The sequence below is a fragment of the Argiope bruennichi genome, chromosome 1, assembly GCF_947563725.1.
Source record: "Argiope bruennichi chromosome 1, qqArgBrue1.1, whole genome shotgun sequence".
Classification (NCBI taxonomy): Eukaryota; Metazoa; Arthropoda; class Arachnida; order Araneae; family Araneidae; genus Argiope; species Argiope bruennichi.
Genome location: NC_079151.1, coordinates 19,901,892 through 19,926,127, shown reverse-complemented (window position 1 = coordinate 19,926,127; position 24,236 = coordinate 19,901,892). Strand labels below are relative to the sequence as shown.

The 24,236-nt window shown below is 27.8% G+C and overlaps 1 protein-coding gene across 2 annotated transcripts in view; it reads left to right on the top strand.

The window, feature by feature from the left end:
* The window catches only part of LOC129980958 (synaptotagmin-15-like), a 77,033-nt gene extending 52,872 nt beyond the window's left edge, over nt 1–24,161 (top strand). For both annotated transcript variants that reach the window (XM_056091491.1, XM_056091501.1), the window contains exons 3-8: nt 6,225–6,429; nt 9,826–10,011; nt 14,854–15,039; nt 16,472–16,631; nt 17,834–17,981; nt 20,244–24,161. In XM_056091491.1, coding sequence (XP_055947466.1) covers nt 6,225–6,429; nt 9,826–10,011; nt 14,854–15,039; nt 16,472–16,631; nt 17,834–17,981; nt 20,244–20,560 — 1,202 coding nt within the window. In that variant the 3' untranslated portion in view covers nt 20,561–24,161. The remainder of the gene's footprint in view (nt 1–6,224; nt 6,430–9,825; nt 10,012–14,853; nt 15,040–16,471; nt 16,632–17,833; nt 17,982–20,243) is intronic.
* The last annotated feature ends 75 nt before the right edge of the window (nt 24,162–24,236 follow it).

Below are 24,236 nucleotides of genomic sequence, written 5' to 3'. Positions count from 1 at the left end.
AATAGAATGGATGTATCAATAAATTTTAAAAAATTAAAAAATTACTTGGATTTCCATACTTATTTTATGTGTCTTTATAGTAATAAAAACACACGTTGTTAAATGGATATAACAAATGTTTCAAATAAAGTATGTTTTTTTAATTTATAAATCAAGCAATATGAAGTACTTGACTAATTCCACAGAATTTCTAGAACAATAAACAGTGACAAATATCCAACTAATCAAATTAGACAGCTGCCTAGGGATACTGGACTGAAGAGGGGTCGCTTAAAAAATGTAACTTACTAAATGAAAAAAATTCTAAAAAATACAAATTCTATGAATAATAAAATTTAGGACTAAAAAGTTAAAAATGATTTTGCATTGAATTTAACACATTATTTATATTATTAAAAACATTATGAAATAAAATATAATTTTTATTTATATATATAATATATCGAAGTAACATTATTCATTGAATAAGTTATGCTATATTCCACCATGATAGGTCCAGTGTAATAATAATTTTGAGGTTCTAGTTTTTGAATATTATTTTCTTATAATCTATCATAATAATTATATGCTTTTATTTGTAAGTTATGAACTCATTGCCTAATAATTAATAATGATTTATAATATACTATTATATTTTTAATAATTAATAAATGATAAATATGCTTCATTTTTCAAATATTATAAATTCTTAATATATTGATTAAATTTAAAAATATTTTAAAATTTGTTACTGCGCAGACTAGCAACTGAAAGTGAATTCATAATGTATGCTACCTACAGCCACAAAATGCTTAAATATGTCTGTGTTATAATCTTTACGTGAATGAAAAGGAGCAATAACGCTTAAATAATAACTTTGCAAAACTGGAATCAGCGATTTCAGACAACGAAATGACATTCAGATTCATCCAATACTAACAATTCTAGTCTGAAAAGGTCACCGTAACTGCCATTATATGAATAAACGATGTGTTCTTTAATTAGAACAATCAAACTAATTAAGTACTTCAAGAAAGGTCGGCATCACATTTCCAACCACGTAGGTTCAAATAATCTAATTGTAATTATCATGATCTTCGACAGAATACGCCCACAAATCTAGTTTAATCTAAGTGATGCATTTGTTTTTAATTTGGAATATTTTATACATGATAATACATGTTTCATTTGTTAAGAATTTTATTTAGAGAAAGTCTTGCTAAAAATTGCTTATTTAGTTAGTGTCCCCCTTTGAATAAAACATAAAAAAAAATACCCTCACTCATTTATTCATACTTTAAATGCATAATGGCATTTTTTTCTGTGTTTGTAGAAATGATTTACGAGAAAGCTATTTGACCGTTTAAAGATCGAAGCTTCAAAATATTTTTTCAGTAAAATTATGTCTAAATGTTTAAGATAATGAATAAAAAATATCGTCTAGTTTAGAATCTACATTTGGATTTAAAAAAATCCGATAAATACTGAAACACAGATAATAAGAATATCTAAAATGTATATTTCCGATAAATGTATAGTATTTTGATGATTATATTTATCATTTAATTTATTAATCTTAATCAATTTCATTATTTATATGATAGTATCATCGGAGAATACAATAAAAAACAATAAAAAAGTAATTAAAAAATGTTATGATCTCCATTAAATAATAAATCTTAATAATTAGAAATTTTAAAATACTAGATAAATTAGAAATTTTATTAAATGCTAGAATTGAAAATAAATAAGAAACAGAAATTTAAAATCCGCTTTTATTAGCGTATCTCTTATTTTTTTTTTCGGAATCTTATGACACGGAGGCATTCTAAGTATTAGAAATAATGCTATAAAGAAATGAAGGCCACAAAAATATATTTATTATTTATCTTAGGGAAACTGATGTAAAATCTGTATTTCTACGTCTCTAAAAATGCGCTGCAGTATTAATAGTTATAAGATTAAAAAATTAGGGGTAATAAATCCTTTCATATTCAAGTGTTAATTGCCTGTAAAGTTGTTTATAACCATTTTACGCACCACACAGAGTCAATTTCGTTTATTTGTCTTTTTTTCCCTCCTTTTTGCATATGCTTTCAATGCAAATATTTTCCTGTTTTGTTTGCAAGAAGCCGTGTGCGGGCTCAACGCAACTCAGCGACATCAAACATAACGTTTATTTTCGAGGTCAAATAGACTCAATTTGATTAGCTGATTTGGCAACGTCAACCATCGGATAAAACCATCGTCAACCATCGGATCTTTTTTTAAGATCCCATATAAACTCTGATAAATTAATAATGGAATAAAAAGTTGCTATATAAGATGGAGAACAAACGATAAAAACAAATTTACTAAAAAAATAGTTTTAATAAATACATTTTAAATAATGAATTAAAAAAACACATTTCATTTAAATTTTTTTTTTAAATGTTATTAATATAAATATTACGAAATATTGATTTCAAATTTCTTTGAGATTCCTAATTATGTGGCTCTCCTAGTCTAAAATGAAATTTTAATTAAATAAATAGATTAAATTATGGTTAAATTCTGATAATATGAATGTATTATCCTCCTTAAAAATATGAATATATTTGTGTTAAATAAAAATAAATGTAAAAATTCTTTCCTGTTAGTTTAATTCATTAATCTTGAAGACTCTTATGAATGTTGTTCAGCATGATAATTAATTATTATAATTCTTATCGAATTCATTACTTCTATAACCATAGAAAAAAGATTTGTTTTTCATGTTATGATTTCCTTTTTAATTTAAGCAAAAATCGGATTAAGCTGATAAAGATAGAAAACTCGACATTAATGTTCTTTGAACTTCAAAATATATTCGTATAGAACATTTCCCCAATAAACATGTAAAATATATTCGTATACAACATTTAAAAGGATTTAATTTGGTGATGATTTTATAGACATCTTGTTATTTCGCATCATTTAAAATTTTGAATAGAAACCAATTTCCAAGACGCCACAATTGTAATTACATTAAAAACTTCATTACTTTATAAATATTTATATAAGTGCAACTACGAAACCTGATGAAATTGGCAATGTTAATTGCTTATTGGATCTAAGCACTCACAATTAAAACAAAACTGTTCTAAATATGAGCCCATTAGTTTAAATTGAAATAAATAATAACATCGATAAGATTCGTTCTCAAGTAACCTAACTAATTTAAAACCGGATGTTTTTTTCTTTTAAATCAATGGCAAAAAGCCTTTTATATTCTTTTGCAAAAGGTTTCTTCTTCTTCTTTTTTTTTTTTTAGTCCTTTACTATGATTTTTTTAAGTTCGTTCATGAAGTTCCTCTGCTCTTCATGTACATTAAGTCATAAAAGAACATTTATTTTTTACAGACATTTATATCTGTAGCATTATTTTCTAGCCTGTTTCGTTTTTGTAATGATCATTGTCGGTTTCTATTATTCCTGTTTTTGTTAAAAGTTCGAAGACTAACATAATTACCTGTTTATTTTACCCTGTAAATTTGTGTAATAAACAAATTAAACTTCTCTTCAATTCGTTAAAGGCGTAAATCAAGCATTCTTCTACTAAGAAGAAATTTTTTTCCTTTATTTTTTCTGGCGCTGAAGACATTACGAAAATTTTTAATTCAAATTTCCTTAGTTTAGAAAATGAATGACGGTGTTATAGGTTGCCCCGTGGGCTGATATTAGATGCAGTGAGAATTGGTTCGCTATTTACTTCGGGTCTGACCAATTATTTTTTTCGTTTACAAATGATGGAAAGATAAGATTTCTGATATGTTTCGACTTCGTATAAAGATATAGATTTTTTTATTCCCTGATTAAAAGTCGGTCTCACCAATAGATTAGTAGCGTTTAACCCTTTAAAGGGTCATTTTTTTCTAGTTATATTATGTTAAAATATTTTTAGGCTTCAAATTAGAATAAGAAAAAGGATTCATTTAGCTTATTAGATAAATTTAATCTGATTAATTAATTAATTTGGTTAATTAATAATTAAGTAACAAATCAAGACACATAATTTTGTCTGATATAAAAAAAACTATAGCATTTAAGTTTCTGACTTACTAAAAAAAAGTGTCAGAACTTATGCAAACCTAAAAAATTCCATACAAAGATTGATATATTTGGTGGGAAGCATGCTTCCCACGGCCCTAGAAAGGGTTAAATAAGAAGAAAAGAGTAAAACGTTTTGTTAGTGATGAGAGTAAAAATATATTACTTTCATAATGGAGGATAAATTTGGTTCATTAATGATTTTACTGCTGTAACAGCCTGCGTATAAGAGAAGAAATACGAGTACAGCATTTCAAACTGATACTGAGGATAATATTAAAGAATTTTTTTAAAAAAAAATCTCAATTTTATATTCCAATTAAGCTACTCAGGAACTATTTTTGATTTGTTCAAAAATTTTCATTTCGACTTCATCACCATTCTTCGAGCCCTTTCTTTCTTCTTCCTAGAATATCAGCTAAAGTTACGATCTTAATGTTTTCATTAATTATAAATTGTTTTTAATCCCACATATTTCATCCCACTTCAATGTTAAAAATAAAATCAAAGATGACTTTTGAAATTTGATCAGATTTTAACTAAGCATATTGATAAAAGAACCCTGAATTTAAATAAAAAAATATATTTATTAAAATGTTTTTGAAATAAGTAAGAACTAATTAATTAGTAACGATGGTGAAAATTAAAACATTTTAAATCTCTATTTGTTCCTCAACGAAACAAAAGCAAGAAATAAATAATTGAGAAATTTTGCGAAATTTCTTCCACCGAATAATGTTTATTCATTTTACTTAGTTCATTATTATTGTATGCCATTTCATTATTAACTCTCTCAGCTCATGCAAATTAAAAAAAAACTCATTTTTGTTTCTTGTGTTTAAATTTTTTCAAGAAGTTCTCATTTTGTTAGCCTGCACTGATTGTCTGTGTGAATGGTTTTGGATACATTTACACTTTTTATTTTAATAAGAATCAATTATTTGTAACATTTTGTGCAAAAATAATTAGCTGCCGTGGTAATATTTTTTCTAGTTATGGGAAATTTTAATGGTTCTTTGTTATGCAAATTGTTTTGATTTCTCTTATGGAGTGAAAATAAACATTTTTTTTTTTGTAATTTGATTTTTTTTTGTACTTTTATTTTTATTTTGTACTTTTTTCTTTTTACTCATTATATAATGTTATATGTGTAATGGGTTCTCTCAGACATTTGCCTCACTTGTACGATATATTTTTTGTTACATTTAAAAAAATATGAACATTAAATATCATTAAAGATATTTAGGCCGAATTAGAAGTGCTTCATATAATTGTATTTGAGTTAGCTCTAGGCTTCGAAACCGGAATTTTCAAATTCAAAACCCGGTTATAAGTAATTCCTCCATGCTAGCAGATCCAGTCCACGTTAAAATCCGTTAGGGCCAAATATACTCCCATTTGGAGAGGGGGGAGAGGCATTAGCTCAGATGTCGTTCAGATGATTCACCGTGAATGAAAATTACGAAATCTGTCCTAAAAAGGCCTTGGTGCTGTTTTAAGTGTTAATAGGAAGTTAATATAACTAAACCAAACTAAACTCATTTTGTAAATCATATCAATTTATATAAATATTTCCAATTTTATGAAAGAGTAAAAAAGATAAATCGATCATTTACAAAATGCTCTGACTTGTGCAAAGAAATATAAAATTTTGTCTATAGCAAATTTATATTTTTCGCAAATAAAGAGAAATTTAGCCTTTATTATTAAGATAGTTCATAGATTTGCCCGGTAAATCTATGAACTGTTTTTAAACTGAACGGGTGAGATTTCCCTTTTTTGAGGAATAGAATATGTAAAAGATTTCATCCGATTCTTATAATCACTTGGTGAAATCTGAATTAACGATAATTTCGTTTCTCATATGCATATTTTATATTTATAATAAAATGCAGCCTGTAAGTATGTATTGCTTGCAATGAGCCCTTCCAAAAGCATGATTAGGAAACAGTCTGTTAATCATTTCATTCTTTAAAATCGAATGTTGGAAAAAAGAACGCAAAAATAATTGCAAACTGACATTTCTTAAATGTATGCGTGCTGGCTTGCATAAACCGTAAACGAAACAATAATATTAGCTCTTCATCTAATTTGTATAGATTCTATGAAATTGCTGTCCTAAAATATCACATATACGATATATTGCATCTTTCTTATGACATATTTTTATTTTAAAGGTACGTACAGTACTGTTTCCACTCAACCCAACCATTGCCAGTCGGACACTTGTTCATCCTCGGGCGATGAGGACAACCCCACCTGCATCGAGCAGAGATCTAGGTGCTGGTCAACGATTCCATCAACTAATGCAACCGATGTCGCAGCATTAGTCTCTGAAAAATGTTCCACAGCACCAAGGAGCAACTCTCTTTCGAACTGCAGGTAAAAATATATTACTTTCCAATTTTTATCTAATTTTTAAATAGAATAGCAAAAATTTCTCCATCTTTCGCGTAATAAATACACCGTTTAATAAGTTATCAAAATGCATATATAAAAATAATCCTCAGTGGAAGAGTTAATATTTAATGCTTTCTATAATATACCCTACCGAGATCACCTCAGAAATGAGAATGAGTAGCTTCCGGAATGGTGGTTGGTTCTCGTCACCTTAGTAGGTACATAAATGATTGAAATCGGCTACTTCCTGCCAATTACGAGATGTGCTTCCCAAGGAAAAGGTTGTACCATGACCGGTAACGGCCTTTAGCCAATACTATCGTAGCTATCCAATCAGTCATATTTAATCTGAATGTCTTTAATAAGGCGGAACCGAGTAAATAGTGTTATTAATGCTCTCAATATTTAATCAACAATTCATTTAGTCGTTCGTCGACATGACAGTGAATACGTTCAAACGCACATTAGATATTGCCTTCATTTAAAAAAATGGTATACGCACATTTTTTTTTTTTTGTGACAATTTCAATATTTTAAAATCAATATACTAAATTCCATCGAAAACTTATCAAAAAGAATAATTAAGATTAGAACTAGAAACGCATTTTCACTTAATAAAAAGTGAGAAATATTTCAGAAATCAATCTCTCCTTCTGGTCTTACCCAATTTCTTGTTCAGAAAAGAACTTTTGAGATATTTAGAAGATTACAAAATGATTAACTTTTTACAAACATGTATTTCATTTCATTATCATTTATGATAATCCTTTCTCTTTAGTCTTTCAGAGCAGTAAATTTAAAATGATAACTTTGAAAAATTTTTTAGACTTTTAACAAAATGGAGTTATTTCTTGTAAACAGTTAAATAATTTGGCTTAATAAATTATTTTATTATATTGTTTCGATGAATTATTGATATTTAGTAAAATGCTATATTTCAACCTGCGGTAGCTATTTTTTTCTACTTTCAGATGATGTTCTTGTTTTAGAGGCGAAACATTTACAAAATAAATAATATTATTTTATTTTACGTTTTTATGATTTCTTTATATTCAAAAATGACAATTATTTGGTAACAAAAGGATAATGTACTATTGTACAAAATCTTAAAAATGATCGCCTTACTGAGCAATGTAATCTGTTAAAAGTCCATTATTGTTGGAAAGTCCATTATTCTTACGGAACTCCATTCAATGGCACAGAAAAAAATCCGCAGGGAAAATGTGGTTAGAAGAGAAAGCAATAATAGACAAAACAGAAAAAAAACCTTCCAATAAGAGGGATGTTAAAATAAAGAAAGAATCAAGCTATGAGCGCTTAAAATTCAATTAACGATAACACTTTGTCTCATTTTTGCCAAATTTTAAAACGCAACCAGAGACATTTGTCTTTAGAAAATTTTCTTGTAAAAAAGGATGCATTATAAATAATTAATTACATAGAACGCATTGTTTTATTTTATATGTTTGCCTATGTAAATAATCAGTTCACTTAACGAGAGTTTCGCATTACGTGTAAGATTCAGAAACGAATTCTGCTCTCTAACCGAGATTCCACTGTCATTTTTTACCTTCTGAACTATTTGAACTTTCTTTCTTTGATTGAATAGAAAAGTTTATCTAAACTTAAAACAGAATTGCGTGGGATAACGAAACAGACCAGAATGAGGAATGATACATCCAGCTGAATGGAGAATCGGTACGTTTCGATCTCGACGTGAAGGTCACTCCTGATGGAATTTTGGAGAACATAAAGGCCAAGACAAAAAAGCAAAATAGAACTCTTTTCACTGATGAAATTCTTTTTATTGGGATACATAACACATAAGCTCTATAGTTCAAGACGAGTACAGCAGTGGATTTCGAGCATCCATTGAAAAAAATAGTGCTCGAATATCGACTGCATGCCGACTACCACCCGGTTTTAATGGTATCACGATAGTAATAAATGATATAAATTCCATCATTTAATATAATAATGATATAATTCCATCATTCATAAGAGATAAAATTTTACTTATATTTCTGCTAATAATTAAGGAGAATGTGTGTACGTGTATTGGCGTTTTACAAGACAGGACATTTGATCTACAGTCATCAAAATTTAGCAAAAATATATTCTGAAGAGAAAGAATGTGCGATATTATTTTTAAAAATTTTAATTACAATATAATAATAATTGAAAAGACAGTTTGTAGTTTTTCTGTTAGAACTTCTAAAAATATTATTTCAAAAAAATTAATTTTATACAGTATTTAGTGGTACAGTATGTATTTTAAAATGTAAAAAAATATCTTTCTAATGATAACAAGTTTAGTTTATCTATGTTTTTTTGCAAAATTTTATAATTTTTTATACATTTTTGCATTATTTCTAATAATATTCATTGTAATGAAATTCCAATTGCTTTCATTCGATCACAATATATTTAATTGCATGCATTTTTTCTGTTATTGAAAGCTAAAACAGTAAATCTACTCAGTAAATTCAAGAAAGTGAAGTTGCGGCACCTCTAAAACAATATGCACTTAGAAGATAGATTATTTAAATTGATACATGTTTAATGGCCCTCTAATTTCTCATTAGGAAGATTCATGCAATAACATATAGCTTTATTATATCATTAAAATACTTTATAAAGCTTCATAACATTAAAATGCTTTTAAATGAAAATAATCTTTTAAATAATAACAATTTAGTTACTCTATATTTTTTTCCAAAATGTTAATATATTTTTTAAACCTTTTTTTTTGTATAATTTGCAATGAAATTCTTATCTTTTTCACTGTATCATCCAAGATTTAATAGTATTATTTTCTTTTATAATCGAAAGATACAAATAAAGGCTTATATTTATTATCTGTTCAGTAAGTAGTGAAAAGTGTAGTTACACCCTCTCGAAAGACAATGCGCAATTAGAAGATAGATTGCTTAAATTGTTGCACGTTTAATGACTCCATGAAGTCACGAGACTGGACTCCATAAGGAGGATTCATGCAATAATAAACAAAAAACTTTGTCACGCTCTTAAATTTGGCGATTAAAAATGCTGTGTTGACGCATTGTGTTGATTCAAATGTGAGTTATAATTGAAATAGAAGGATTTTTTGACATTTTAACATTTGAATGACATTAAATTGGAAAGAAACGTTACAGATATTCTATATGCAAAATCTCAATTCTGATTTAGTGGTATTGGGAAGGTTAATTATCATTTAAATACAACGAATTATTGTATTATCGTAAAGTATCATTCTACTTATTAAAAGTCTGGTAAGTGTCATACAAATGTATATGCTCTAAAGATAAGAATATCTAAATATATGATCAAAATATGATACATATATTTAAGTTATTGATTTCATTTCTTTGTTTCCAGAACCGTGAACAACCACGAGGGTGACTCGGGGGTGATGAGCAATCAACGAACACCTTTCTCGTTCGACAAACACCGTTTGAGTGAAATACGGGAGACGGAATCGGGGGAGGAACCCCAGAAGAGGGTGGACGACGAAATATACGGGTACCTGATCTTCGACACCTCCTATGATGAGCAGGAGCAGAGGTGAGACCTTGAAAAAGGTTCTTCAACTTTCGCTTGAAACCATCTGCACCCCTGACTGCCAATAAGTGATGTTATGAATGCATAAATGCTGAATAAGTGTCTTATTTTCAAAAATGGAAGCTTTGAATTTATTTGAATGCTAGCTTCAGCTTTCTGAGCAGTAGTTAGCATTCAAATAAAATTTTAGAAGAATTGAACTACAGCTAATAATATTAAGCTAGATCCTTTTGGCTTTTAAAAAATCATTCCTAAATATCACCCTAAATTATATAAGATTTGAATGAGCTTCCATTAAAAATTATCTGGTATGATAAACAATTCTTTGGGAATTCTTGTGTATAACTGTCATAATATCTTAATCTAAATATTTTCATAGCTGTTATTTGTGTCTAATCGATAATAAAACAGTTTCTATCTCCCCTATAAGTATTATAATGTTTTCAGTGAAAAATTAAATACCCATTAATCAAAATTTATTCCCAATACAGATTTGGCGCGAATTTGAAAAAAAAAAGGATTGCCAATATGACATAATATTGAATACAATTTTGCAGGAGCACTCGATTACTTCCTTAATATCTTGTTGCCTATAGCTTGCAAATATGAACATGTTTTAGAAAAAAACAATAGAATTTACTTCAATTTCCCAGAGATGCCATCACGATGAAATAAATAAAAGTTATTTTATTAGTTCTCAGGATTCTATTCAAGAATGTCTTGAGAAGAATTTATGCAATTTTCATATTTGCGCAATATTGATAGGAATCTACAGTGGGGTAGCAAAGGTAAGGGACATCTTGGGTATAATATGACTTTTCACCTCCAGTCGTCATCAATCATTTAGCAAGAATAAATGGCGCCAAGGATATGGAATTATTTTTTATTAACTCGTGATATTTCTCTTAAAAGGTAGCAAAAGCACACTAATATTTTGTCCCTTTGGCACCCTCCCCCAAGACTGGTGCCTTAGTATTTACACCCCCTTTTCCTAATCACTACGTCACTGGGAATTTTCATCAATATACCAATTTCCATCTTTTGTTCGGTTAGTGTCTAAGCACATTATACAAAGTGGTTTTCTTTATCACGTTAGCTTTTGTCCAGACAGATCGTTCCCGGGTTTCAAATCAGGATAGAAATTGCAAGTATTTTATTCTCTATTGATATATTTATAACTAAATAATGTTTTATGGTAGAAATCATCGTCTAAGAAATATTTTATCGATTTTATATAGTTTTAATCCTGAAATTTAAACCTACCATCGCTACTTAATTTTTACTTGCGCAAACATAAGAATAAATTATTTGCTTTCTTGGTTATTTGGAATATTTATTGCCTTTCTCACGCAATCCTCCCTTATAATGAATATTTTCTATGTATAAAATCTGATACAGTACATCTATTTTTTCCTACACTGTCTTGAAACTAATACCAACAAAATTCTAGGCATGAATGTGTCGTTTATGAATACTGGACGGAATCTTTTGATTCATCCATGTTCTATGCAATCTTTGAAATCAAAATTGATTTTCCGTACATGCATCAGATGATAGTTCAGAATTATGCAAAAAAATAATTATTGCAATATATTGATAAATTAGTATAAATAGGAAAAAGATCGCTTTATTGGTCTCGGTTCAAAACCCAAAATTTTAATCCATTAGTAAAAACAAAAGTAAAATTACTTAATTTAAATATAAAAGTAGTTCTGAAATGAATTTAGATTTCATTTTAATTTAGAGGGGTTTTTTTTAATTCAGAGCAAACTATATTTAAAAAAAAAATTCCTACGTTGTATGTGTATTTCAATTTTTTTAAAAATATTTATAGACCCTTATATAGAGCAAAAAATATTTATTGAAAGCTGATAATAGCATCGATAACATATTATAGTCTTTTGCCAATTTTTGCAACTGATATTAAAAATTAAATTAATTATTTTTATCGCAAAATTTATTAAATATAGGCAATAATTATTAATGAACATTCTCGTAAAACTTTTATTCGAGTTAAATTCTTTTTGATAACCACGTGAAAAATTTGTGAATATGTAAAAAAAAAATGCTCTGTATTATATACATTTAATTTCTTCCGATAACAGAAAATTAATTTCATGACAATAGTTTACAAATAATAATATAGATGGGACTCTGATGAGATATAATAAATCTTTTGGTCAAAAATCGGCTGCCAAAAATCAAGAAAAGTGTAAAGGAACGAAAAAAATTATTTCGATTGCTGAATTTTTAAACTTTGAAACATGCCTGTAGAAGAGCTATTTAAATAGGCAGAACATATAATGAAAGTAAATAATATTTAATCCGTAAGTATAATAACCGTAAATCATGTTTTATTTATAAATATATATAAGTGCTGAAAACAGTTGGTTTTGTTTTCCAAAAAAAAAAAAAAAATGAATCCTACTTGCAGTAGAAAATGTAAAAATGCATTTCGGTACACGGAATTTCATTAAGTACAATCCTCAAAAATACTGAAATTAAAATTCAATAATACCGGAAACTTTAAATGATGCATATTCTAATATTATAATTAAAATAGTTTTACTAATTTACATAGAAAAATCATGCGTTGATAAATTAGACCTGTTTTTAAACACTTATTCAAAAATAAACTATAAAATTCAAAATAAGATTAAAACTTAAATTTATTTTTTGGTTAAAAATTAGATTTTTGTATGATCTCGAAGAAAAATGTTGAAAATATACGAAAAATCTTTCATATATTGTAAAAAGAAAGAAATATAAAGTTTTAAACATAATTGATACAGGCTACATCTTTAATGTTTTGAACGAATATGCATAATCATTTGCTTCATATCCAATTATCTTCTAAATGTATTAGTATTTTTCTTTTTTATGGAAATAAAAATATAATGAAGTATAATGTTTAAAAGTTTGCTTTTAATTATTAACGTTATTTATTTCAACAAGAAATTGTCATATTCTTTAAGATTCAAACGAAACACTATGCCAAAATTAAATTTTTTAAGTAGAAAATCATTGAAAAATTTCATAAAATATTTAAATTTCCTGAATTATTATTCCTCATTTTATTCCAGAAAAAGAATAATACAATCCATAATTTACCGTAGATATCAAATTTATCCTTTTGTATCTTATTATTCTATTTATACTGAAAACAAATGAAACAAATATGTTGTTTTCGATTTAAAATCCTCTGAAAACAGTAAACAACTTTAAAAAAACCCAGAAAATAGAGAAATGTCTTTTCTCTCTCTCTCTCAATTTATAGCAATAATATATTATGAAATTATTTTAAGAGTACTTTTTTGCTCAGAAAAATGAAATGACTTTTATCTGAAGCTGTGCTTGATTTGCAAATAACTAGAAATAATTTTATATTATTTTTTTCGTTTTTGTTATATTCCTATTATCTTAAGATTTTCCCAATATCTAAGTTGTGGAAAATGTTTCAGGCTTTTTCAAAATAAATTGGTGCGCCATCTGTTATTGAATTCAGAAACTATTTTCCATCCGAATTAATATTTAAAGTTCGATTCTCTTTCACAAAACTGTCGATTGTTTCTAAATTATAGAAACTAAATAAATTATAGGAAACTAAATAAACTATAACAAATGTTAGGAAGGATTATTATTCTCGGAAATGCTTGTTGCGAATTGATTGAATCATTTTACGCAATGTATTGTGGAATATGCTCTGCATCTTGCATCTTGTTGGATTTACACATTATACGGTCTGAATCAGTGTACATTTTGAAATTCCTCTTTTTATAAATTATAAGTTTAGAATCACGTTTTATATGTGTAACTCAAATTAATTTAAATATGTTAAAAACATTTAACTTAATCAATACTGTAACAATTTATTTTAGGCTGTTGTTTTTATTTTAAGAACTATATGAAATGCCAGTATTTTATTTTCTATGTTATTATTCTTGACTGTGCAACCCTCATATTTCCCCACGATATTATTTATGTAGAGTTCACTGTTCATCAATATGTAATAATTAAACAAATTTAGCTAGGAATCCGATCAATTATGATATAGGGTTAACATTTTTTAATCCATAGGATTTGCAATTTTTTTACATATTTATTTAGTAACATGGTTAATAATATTTCCAACCTACCTCTTTATAGTCCTAGTTACTAGTATAGCCTATTTGGTAAGATAGTTGCTCCAGAATAGTTAATAGTTAGTTTTATTCAGAAATATACTAACTTTAGATTATTTCATTTAAGTAAAACTTTTACAACAGAGATTTTGGGTGTGATTCGCTATATCTGATATTGAAAAGAAAAAGCGTTCCCATTGGTGTGATCTAAAAGACTGAAACATGGATTGCCGATTCAGATGCCATTCTCGTCCTCCAACCCACGGCTTAAAATTATGTGAACCATATCGTATAATTTCAAAATAGAACATTAGTATAATTATATTAAACTATGCTAATTAAGACTGTGTCGAAAATGAATTATAATTTTTTAGTTAAGTCCAAGAAGCCATATTTTTAGGATATCGTATCACTTTGAAGATTTTAAAAAAATAAGAAATAAAAGATATTTAACAACTTTGTATTAAAAAGAATAAATATATCATTTTTTAATCAAGAAAATACATGAAATTGCATAAGCGTAAAGTTTGCATGAATTGCATAAGGTAACAGTTTTAATTAATATAATGACAGCTATTAGAACTTTATTACCGTCTAAAAAAATTTATATATTTTTGCCTTGTCTTCAATCTTGTTTCTCCATACATCTTTATGGCTATTTTTTTCGTTTATTATCAGTATTTTAATACAAATAAGCTGAATAAAGGAATTATTTTGTTTACAGGCTAACAGTATTCTTGGATCGAGTGACTGGACTTCCGAAGAAGTCTATCGAACCAGAGCACCAGCAGTATAGTACCTTTGTTCGTTTGAGCATCACATCTTCCAGAAAGCATTTCCTTCTGTCCCGAACGATTAAGAACTCGCTCAACCCAGTCTTTAAGGAGGAACACGTCTTCCACACGAACAGGTGTTGCAAATCTTCATTTTTTTTTTTTTTTTTGTGTTCTATTTACTTATTATAAACATTAATTTAATGAATGGTATGGTTTTAAAACTCAAAATGGGAATTGAATTTAAAAAAATGAAACATATATAACAGTTTATTTGTATAATAGCAAATAATTTTATAGTTTTTTTTCCGATTACAGACATTTTCCAATTTATCCAAAAATGAACCATTTCACAATTATCCAAAGAAATGCCACAATTTGCATCTTACAAACCATTTAACAATATGTTCAACAATAACTTATTTGACAAGATATAAACAATACTTTTCTATGAATGGATTTCATTCAAAATTTGGTAGAAATTTATAATTTTGATGTAAAAGTTATATGCCAAATTTCTGTTGTCTAGCTCAAAGTCATTTTGAGTTGTTTTCGCAAATAGACAAACAATGCAAAGAATGATTTTTTTTCGGACTCTAAGAGACCTGAAACGTGGAGATTAATCGAAATCTGGAATTCAAATTATTTAACGATTAAAATATTTCCTTTATATTTCATATAAGATAAAGTAAAAGTTTTATCTCAAACAAATATAAGAAATTTCGATATTATCAAAAGGTTCAGTGTACCTATCTACACAATAAAAACATTGATAAATATTGAGATACTTTTTAATTTTATCTAATATTTAAACGATATAATTATTTTACTCTTGTTATAAAAATAGTTTCCTTACTTATCCAGGATAATAAGCATTTACTTTTTTTTTCATTTTATTTAATTTCAATTACAATAAATGACCGATTTATTATCAGAGCATTACAAATCGGCGAAATAGTTACTTAGAAAAGTATTTTTGCAATCGGTAAAATATTTCATATTCTTTTAATCTAATTATATGTTTTTGTTGCTAATTGCATCTTTTCTCCGTTGATGCGTGGAAAACTGCGTTTGTTGTACGTATGTGTGTAATGGTATCTCTTAATTTAATTTAAATCTCAATTAATTTATATTTTTCGTTTTAAATTAGCCCATTTATATTTTAAAATATTTTGCAATTTTTCATTCCAAAACCCACTTTTTTTTATTTAATTATTTCTTTTTTTTTTTCTAAAGGAATTTTTATTGATAATGTGTCCTGTTTTTCATTTTTCTTGTTTTGTTGCATGATGATGCTATTTATAAAATTGCATATTCTCTTTATTATTAATTTGAATTTCATTACTCTGATGATGCACATTTTTTAGTCTTTTTCTTAATTATCTAGCAAAGACTTATCTTTAATAGTTGCCAGTTAAGCTCTAATCGTTATGTTCTAATATGAAAAAACAATAATATGTTGCTTTGGTGTGCGTGCCTTGCATTTAAAGTTTGTCTTGTACTTTTGAAATAATTCTATGTTTGGACGTTTAAACGCTCTATAGTAAAAGCTTTATTTTCTGCTGCTAGGTCCAAGTGGAAGAGCTTCTGGCAGACCGCTCTGAAGCTAAGTGTGTTCGACTGTGATCGGCAAGGGCGGCACGATGCAGTGGGCCACACCCTCTTGCCATTAACCAATATCTCAGACAAGCGTAAACAACATCGTTTACCGCTCACCCCCATGTCCATGGTAAGGAGATAATTTCTGAGGCATGGGGGAAGGGGGGGGGTTGATCATCGCTTCATACTCTTTCTTTCATGTTTGTTAAAATAGAATTCCATTACCCATCTTTCAATCACTTTCTAAGGTTCTACAAGTTTTGAAATTTTTTTGTGCACGTGTGTTCTCGCTACAACACTCTATTTATATATTTTCAAAAATTTATCATTATCAGTTAATCAAACTACATTTTTATTTCACATTAATGGCACAATCTGATGGTAAAACGAAAAAAATTAAGTTAAAATTGGGAAAAATTATTCTGTTTAGTACACTAATATAAGTATGTTTAATACACTGATATTAGTGTGCTTTTTTAATATATTTATAATAAAATTTATTAATTTGGAAGTTTACTAGGCATATCTATCTAGATATACATAAGTTCATGATCTTTCCTATCTTTACAACGAGATGTTTCAAATTTTCTAGCTCATATAATAAATTTTACCATTATTAATTTCATCACTGTTTTCTGCAACAAAAATGGAAATATTTAATAGCTTATTCATTTCTTTCAAAACTATCTATTAAAATTGCTTTGCATTATTATTGTTCAATCGTTTTTGAAAACAATCCAAGTTTGTAGTAATTCAACTTTTTTGTGGGGTGGGGAATTTAATTATTATGTAAATTTGAACTTAAAAATTTCTTTAAAGTGTGAAAATGCTCTAATATTTTATGTAAATTGTATTTTGAACAGCTTATATATATAATATATTGATTGATATTTGATAGTAATTCATCAATTTCAGAATCTCAGTTCAGTGGCAATACTCTTTATTATATAAATTGATTTCAGTTGGGGAAAAAACAAACTTGTATGTAAAAAATGTATTATGCAATAATTATTCGAAGTTTACATAAATTTTGTTGGGAAGTTCTAGAGTACATTTTAACTGACAGTTAAACAGAACAGTTCAGTTAAATAACAAGTCAATGAAGTATTGAATTTGAATCATATTTAAAAAAAATCAGGTTTCTTTTTAAATAAAAGGTTTTTTTGTAATGTTCAATGATTTAGTTGTTTCTTGATAACAAATATATTTTTATACTTACAATCTTAAACTTTATATTTTCCTATAAATAATCTTTAATATTTTCTTTTATATCAATTTTTTCTCTTGATATTCTTTTTCATCTGACTTTCCCTGTTGACTCCCTCTAAATAGCCAGTGATGAACATTGGTCAGCTGTTGGTCAGTCTTTTCTATTCAGCCACTCAAAGTCGATTGGCCATTCATGTGATCAAAGCCAGAAATTTGAGGGTCGACCCGGAAGGCCACAAGCGGAATCTGCGACCGCTCAATAAAGGAAAAGGTAACAAATTATAAAATTCAGAAAATTCTGATTTTTATGAACTTCGTAGTACTTTATTTCTGTTTTATTGTGATGAGATAGGAAACTGGGCTTTCAGCTAAAATTTATGAATATAAGCAAATGAATCATCGAAATTCCATGCTAAAACATCTAATTACACTCCTTATTGACTTTTAATCTGATGATATATAATTATAATAATGTATAATAATAGCTATTTATATAGTTTTCTATCTTATAATAATCTTATATAATTTTTAATGTGATAACATATGTTTTATTTCATATAATTAGAAAAATATAGAGGTTTGATCCTAGAAGAATATCTCAATCGGTGAGATAAAAGGTAATTTGTCAAAAGAGTCATTCCTATTTGACCTTTGGCCATAAAGTATTACTGAAAGGGACTTCATTCCAGTCCTTAAAACTACTATCATGGTATGCATCTGAATGTCTTTTGAGAATTTTAAAGTAAGTTTTTCATTTTTCAGTGAACTTTACTATTGAGGGTATGATGAGTTAAATGTTTACGTACTACCTTCTTCATTAGCCGTTCTCTACCCATATTATTATTATCAATTTAATCATGCCAAGTTACTTTAATGAACTGCAACTTATCGCAATGAAAGAAATATATATTTAAATTACACTTGCAAAGTAAACTTAATGCATTTTGATTAGTTAGGAGTGTTTGCAAAACTGCTCCAGTTGTTGAGACCAAGAGTTCTACTTAAATTATATTTTGGGAAAACTCGTAAAACTTGAGAGACAGCAGGTAATCGTTTACCACTCATCTAGGAAGTGTAAGTTTTCATATGAAAGGAAAATCGGTGAAATCAGTACAATACGGATGGCCGAGAGACTGTTTACATTCGTCCCATAGAGAATGCTCACTGAGTTTAGTTTTGTTATATTAACGTCCCGTTGTAAAGCAACACTAGGGCTTTTTTGGGACGGATCTCATAAGTTTGAACCACGGTCAGATGACGAGGACGACACCTGAGCCGGCACCCCCTCTCCACACCCCTCCCTACCAACGGGAGGACGTTCTGCCCTCCCTATGACCCCCGTGCAGCAGACACACTTACACGACGATTCTTCGGTGGAATCAGGTTTCGAACCTGCTACCAAACGGCCGAAGAACCGAGACCTTATTACCAGGCCACCGTTGCCCTAGAATGCTCACTGAAGCTCTGTTTTTGAAGCATTGCTTGAAAATTGAAGGTTTGCAAGATATTTGCAAGAATTGCAATTTTTTGAATTCTATAATGTTGGAACTACAATGTATATTTACACTAAATTATTAAAATTATCATTTAAATTATAAATAATTATATTCTTTATTATATATTGGAATATAAATAATTCATTAATTGGTTATGCTCTATTCCAGATATCAGATCTTCTAAAATAATAATTTCTAATGTTGTATTAACTTAAATTTTAATAATTTTTATAATCTTCCATAAGAATTAAATACTATTATTTTTAATGATGTCGTTAAATAATAATTATGATTAATTTATGAAGAATTTTATTATTCTGATCATTTACCCTTATACACTCCGAAGTTGCGAAAAATTAATTATCAACATGGTGATCAAGTTAAAAAAAGTGTTGAAATACCAAATTAAAGTATGCAATTATTAAAAAATATATTTATAATATGCTTTGCCAGAAAATATCAGGATACCTAAATCAGCCAAAAACTAATATAATCACCATACCTATAAAACATGTTTGCGATTTGTCAGAATTTATTCATCATTCTGGAGAAGATTTCTAAAATCAAATATTTGCCTAGTATTTATGTGCAGGAAATATCAAATTGAGCCACGAGTTTTACCTTTCACGTGATTTGAAGCTTCCTTTGAATAATATGTTAAAAATATTTCAATGGAAGCATTTGCCTTTCATTCCATCTGAGAGAGTAAATATGTTAAAAAGGAAAATATTTGTTAACTTTCAACGTACTTATCTTGACATTTTTCACCAAAATAAATGTGTCTGTGCATGAAAATTGCTCAAAATATTTTAAGATATTTATAATGATTATTTCTCGATAAATCCAAAAAACTTCCTTGTAATTTCAGCCATTGTTATTTTTCTTGTAATTTCAGCTACTGATATTTCAGTACAAAATGGCAAAATAACTGATACCAAACAGCAATGATATGCATTATATTGTTACTGAGATTCTTTCATAAGTTATTCATGTTAATAATCGGAAACTGAATAACTCCTTTTATTTTTTTCCCTTAGAAACATTTGATACTTTTGTAAAGGTGACTTTAATGTGTGGTGGCCAAAAAGTGAAGACTAACCGATCCCAAGTGGTGCCAGAAAAGTCGGATCCTATGTACAACCATAAAAGTGACTTCGTAGTCCCTCCTACCTTCCTACAGGAGTCCAGCGTTGTGATCACCGTCATCATAAAAGGAGTGCTAGGACGATCACTCCCTTTGGGACGAGTCACAGCTGGACCTTATGTCGAATTGGCCAATGGAACTCAGACCCAGTGGGGTCGGATGGTCCATGACAATCGGTCTGTAGTGCAGTGGCGGAACCTATATTTATAAAGTGCATGTTGCTCTAATAATGTTCGGTGCATTAATAGCTTTAAAATGTGCTTGAAATCATGAATCATTTCAGCTTATAACGCTGTCATTTGTTTTCATTATCTTAGATAATGTTAATGGTTTCTTTTCGTTTTCCTCTGTTTTAAATCCACACATATGAAATATCAACGATTTTTTTGTACGATATAAGCTTTATATACGTTTTTATTTCTCAACAAGAATTTTACATAATTAACATTTTCTCTCGCATGTGCAAATCTTACACGATTTCCTTGAGCTGGTATCAAGGGGCAGAAATCCGACGAACATTGTTTCGTGTACAGAGGAAAATTAATTATTATTGTGTATATATCATCTTACAGAGGAATCGTGAATTGTAAAGTATTGTCATTTAGTTTTAAAATTATGGTACTACCAAGCTTTGGAGAAAAAAAAATCATTTGCTAAAAGTCATAATCATGTAGTAAAAATTATTCCAATGATGTATCATGAATGATGATGCATTATAAATCTGTTGTTGTAATTACTTATTACACATATTTCTATGCACATGATATAATGACATGAATTTTGCATATGATGTAAAATTATAGAATTCTTGATATAGGCTATTTCCTGATAACTTGATACGATAATTCACGCAAGTTGGTAATTTAACCTGTACTTACGAACTATGAATTTTGGCTATTGACATTTCCAGAAAATACAAGCAGAATCAATATTCACATATAATAAATACCACAATTTGAAAATACTTTACTTTTTCCTTCCTTTGGTGTAAAAAAAAAGATACAGTGTCAACGGAATCACCTTCCTCTGCATATTCAATGGCGCCGTTGCTATACCACTGAGTAATTTGTAATTCATTTGCTGCCTGAAACTAATATTTCTTCACGAATTATCTTGCGGATAATTTAAGTCTTCACTTCTTTTATGTGATTCCAAATGTGATGCTTAATTTTGTTGCTAAAAATGAAATACCTACTTCTTTATGCCTAAGAATTCCAGTTTACAAACAATTAATATTAATTTTCTGTCGTCTGAATGTTAGTTCCACGTTTCTTGCCTAATTTGTTATCAATCTATGAGACCAATACTTTCTGTGTACAGCCGACCACCCCGCAACCGCTGAATGAAGCAGTATCGACAATAATAAGACAAATACTCTCATCGTTTTTATTTTCTCAGACAATGTTGAGAAAGGATAATTGAGGATTTGCATGCCTTCTCCATCCCTAATTAAAAAAAAATTCGCAACGTTGAAACGATCAGAGCGATAGAGCATTAATCGAAAATGTCTGCGGTTGATTTAAATTATCTACTCAGTTGATTCCACAGAAATACATATTTATTCTTGTTCATGGTATACAAACATTAATTGTGCATATAACCTATAGTTAATTCACCAAGCAATTTGAACACTTTGGAGATTAAGGAAGAAATAACAATATGTATGATCTTATATGTTTATTTTTATTTTTTGTAATATGTTCATTTCTATAAATTTCTAAAAAATTTCTGACATTTCTTGTCAAAAAAATTTTAGGAATTAAAACTCCCAGCTTCTTCTTCTGTTTCTTCTTTTTATTTAAAAAAAATATTAATAACTCAATAATTCTTCTATTCAGTTAAATACATCTGACAACAAATGATCCTCTAAGAAGTAAAATAAGTTGAAATTAAGATTAATGAATTACATTATTGGAAAAATAAATACCTGTAGAAAATAACCTGTTTCAATAATTCAGAATATACCCTCGAATAACAAAGAATATATGATAAAAGTTTTTTTTCTCTTTATACCGATTGCAAAATATTTTTATGACAATGTAAAGCACAATTTTCATGGGGAAATTTTTAGATTTTCGCAGCATATGGTTTTTATAAAAATTTGAAAATAAAATTTAGTGATGTTGAAAGTATGGTCACTGAATTCATGAATATCACATTGTTTTGGAAAGTGTTGCAGTTCTTTTAAAAGCTTCCAGATAAAAATGTTTACTTTCTACGACTAGAGACTTCAGTCTTTCTAGACTCAGACAGACTAGACTTTCTACTTCTAGATTAAAATTCTTATTCCATCATTAATATTATTGTCATAAAAATGTATTTAAAAAGTGTTCTTATAATGTATTATTATGTTGCACAAGTAATTTTAAATCACAGAATGCAAACAATAGTTCTTGCATTCATTTAAAACATTCAATTTCTGTAATTAATTAATGATTATTTTTTTTATCTTCCATTCAAATGGCATCTTTTCTTCAACCAAAGATATTCAAGTTAATAGAGTTAACGAAATTACAAATTTGATGAGAGTTTCCCCTTTTTGAAAGAGATAAATTCGAACTCGACAACGACTCGTTGTGATACATTAATCAGATGTGATCATGTTCTTTCAAAAACAAAGCTGTGATTACAACAGTTTTATGCTTTAGTATGCTCTATGCTTTTGAAATACTTTTCATAAAAAAAAATCTGACATTTAAGATAATAAAGTATAGAAAAAGATATAAACAAATTCCTGCTGCAAACAAATTGAAAATGGCACAGTAATTTTTCACAATTTGAAAGAAAAAAAACTTGCTAAATCTTTAATGAATCCTATTTTTTGCCAGCTCTATGAGTGAATAGTTAATAATTTATATGGCATCAGAATTTCAAAATCCCTGCCGCTGTAAAAAAAAATATGTATTCACAGATTGCAATTATATTTATAAACAATCATTATCAAGTTATGTTGGTTGTATATCTACAAAATAAAATTATCCTTATCCTGACTTTCATTAAAACTTTTCATTTATTTAAAAACAAACTCTTCCCAGAGTTTTATGCAATAATCAAAAATTTAACAAAAATGCATGGTGTATTAATGATCAAGATGATTTTTTTTCTATATTTTAGACTCTTATCATATATGCAAAATGAAGCGACGCTCTATCATAGTGATAATATTGTGCATCTCGAAAGAGATTATTGACAAGAAACATATTCTCAAGAAAAAAATGAAACAATTAAAGCGAATTTCTCTTTTTAAGTATATTCCAAATATTAGTAACATGCTTAAGATAATGCGAATTAATGAAAATTAAATAAATAGAAAAGATTAAGTTCTGCTACAAATTTTCGAATGAATATTTTCTTCTTATCATTCGATGAAAAGTATGATATACAATTATCAACGGTGCCACTTTTTAATTCACAAAATTATTCCTTTTTTATAAAAATAAATGTTCACTTTTTATAGATTCTTCGTTATTTATTACTAAAAATAGTAAGGAAAGTCATTCCTTTATTCCTTTTCCTTTATTTTATGCAGTGTGTCTCAAAATGTGAGTCATGATTCAAAATGACGCTGGAAAAAAGTACCATTTGTGTTCGTTTCAGCGTTGTTTTTTTTCTTGTTGTTGTTATTACTGTTGTATTTCGTTTTTGTTTTTTATTTATAAGAGGAAAAAGTCATTTTGTGATTAAAAACATTTAATTAAAATTTTTCTGAATGACTTACTCCATTTTTATTGTTAAATCATTAGTTAAATATGTATAATTCTGCAGTGTTAGAAGTACAGAATTTTATCGGTCCGAAAGTCATAGAAATCTGGTGTAGTGCAACAATATATATATATATATATATATATATATATATATATATTATATTATATATATATTATAATAT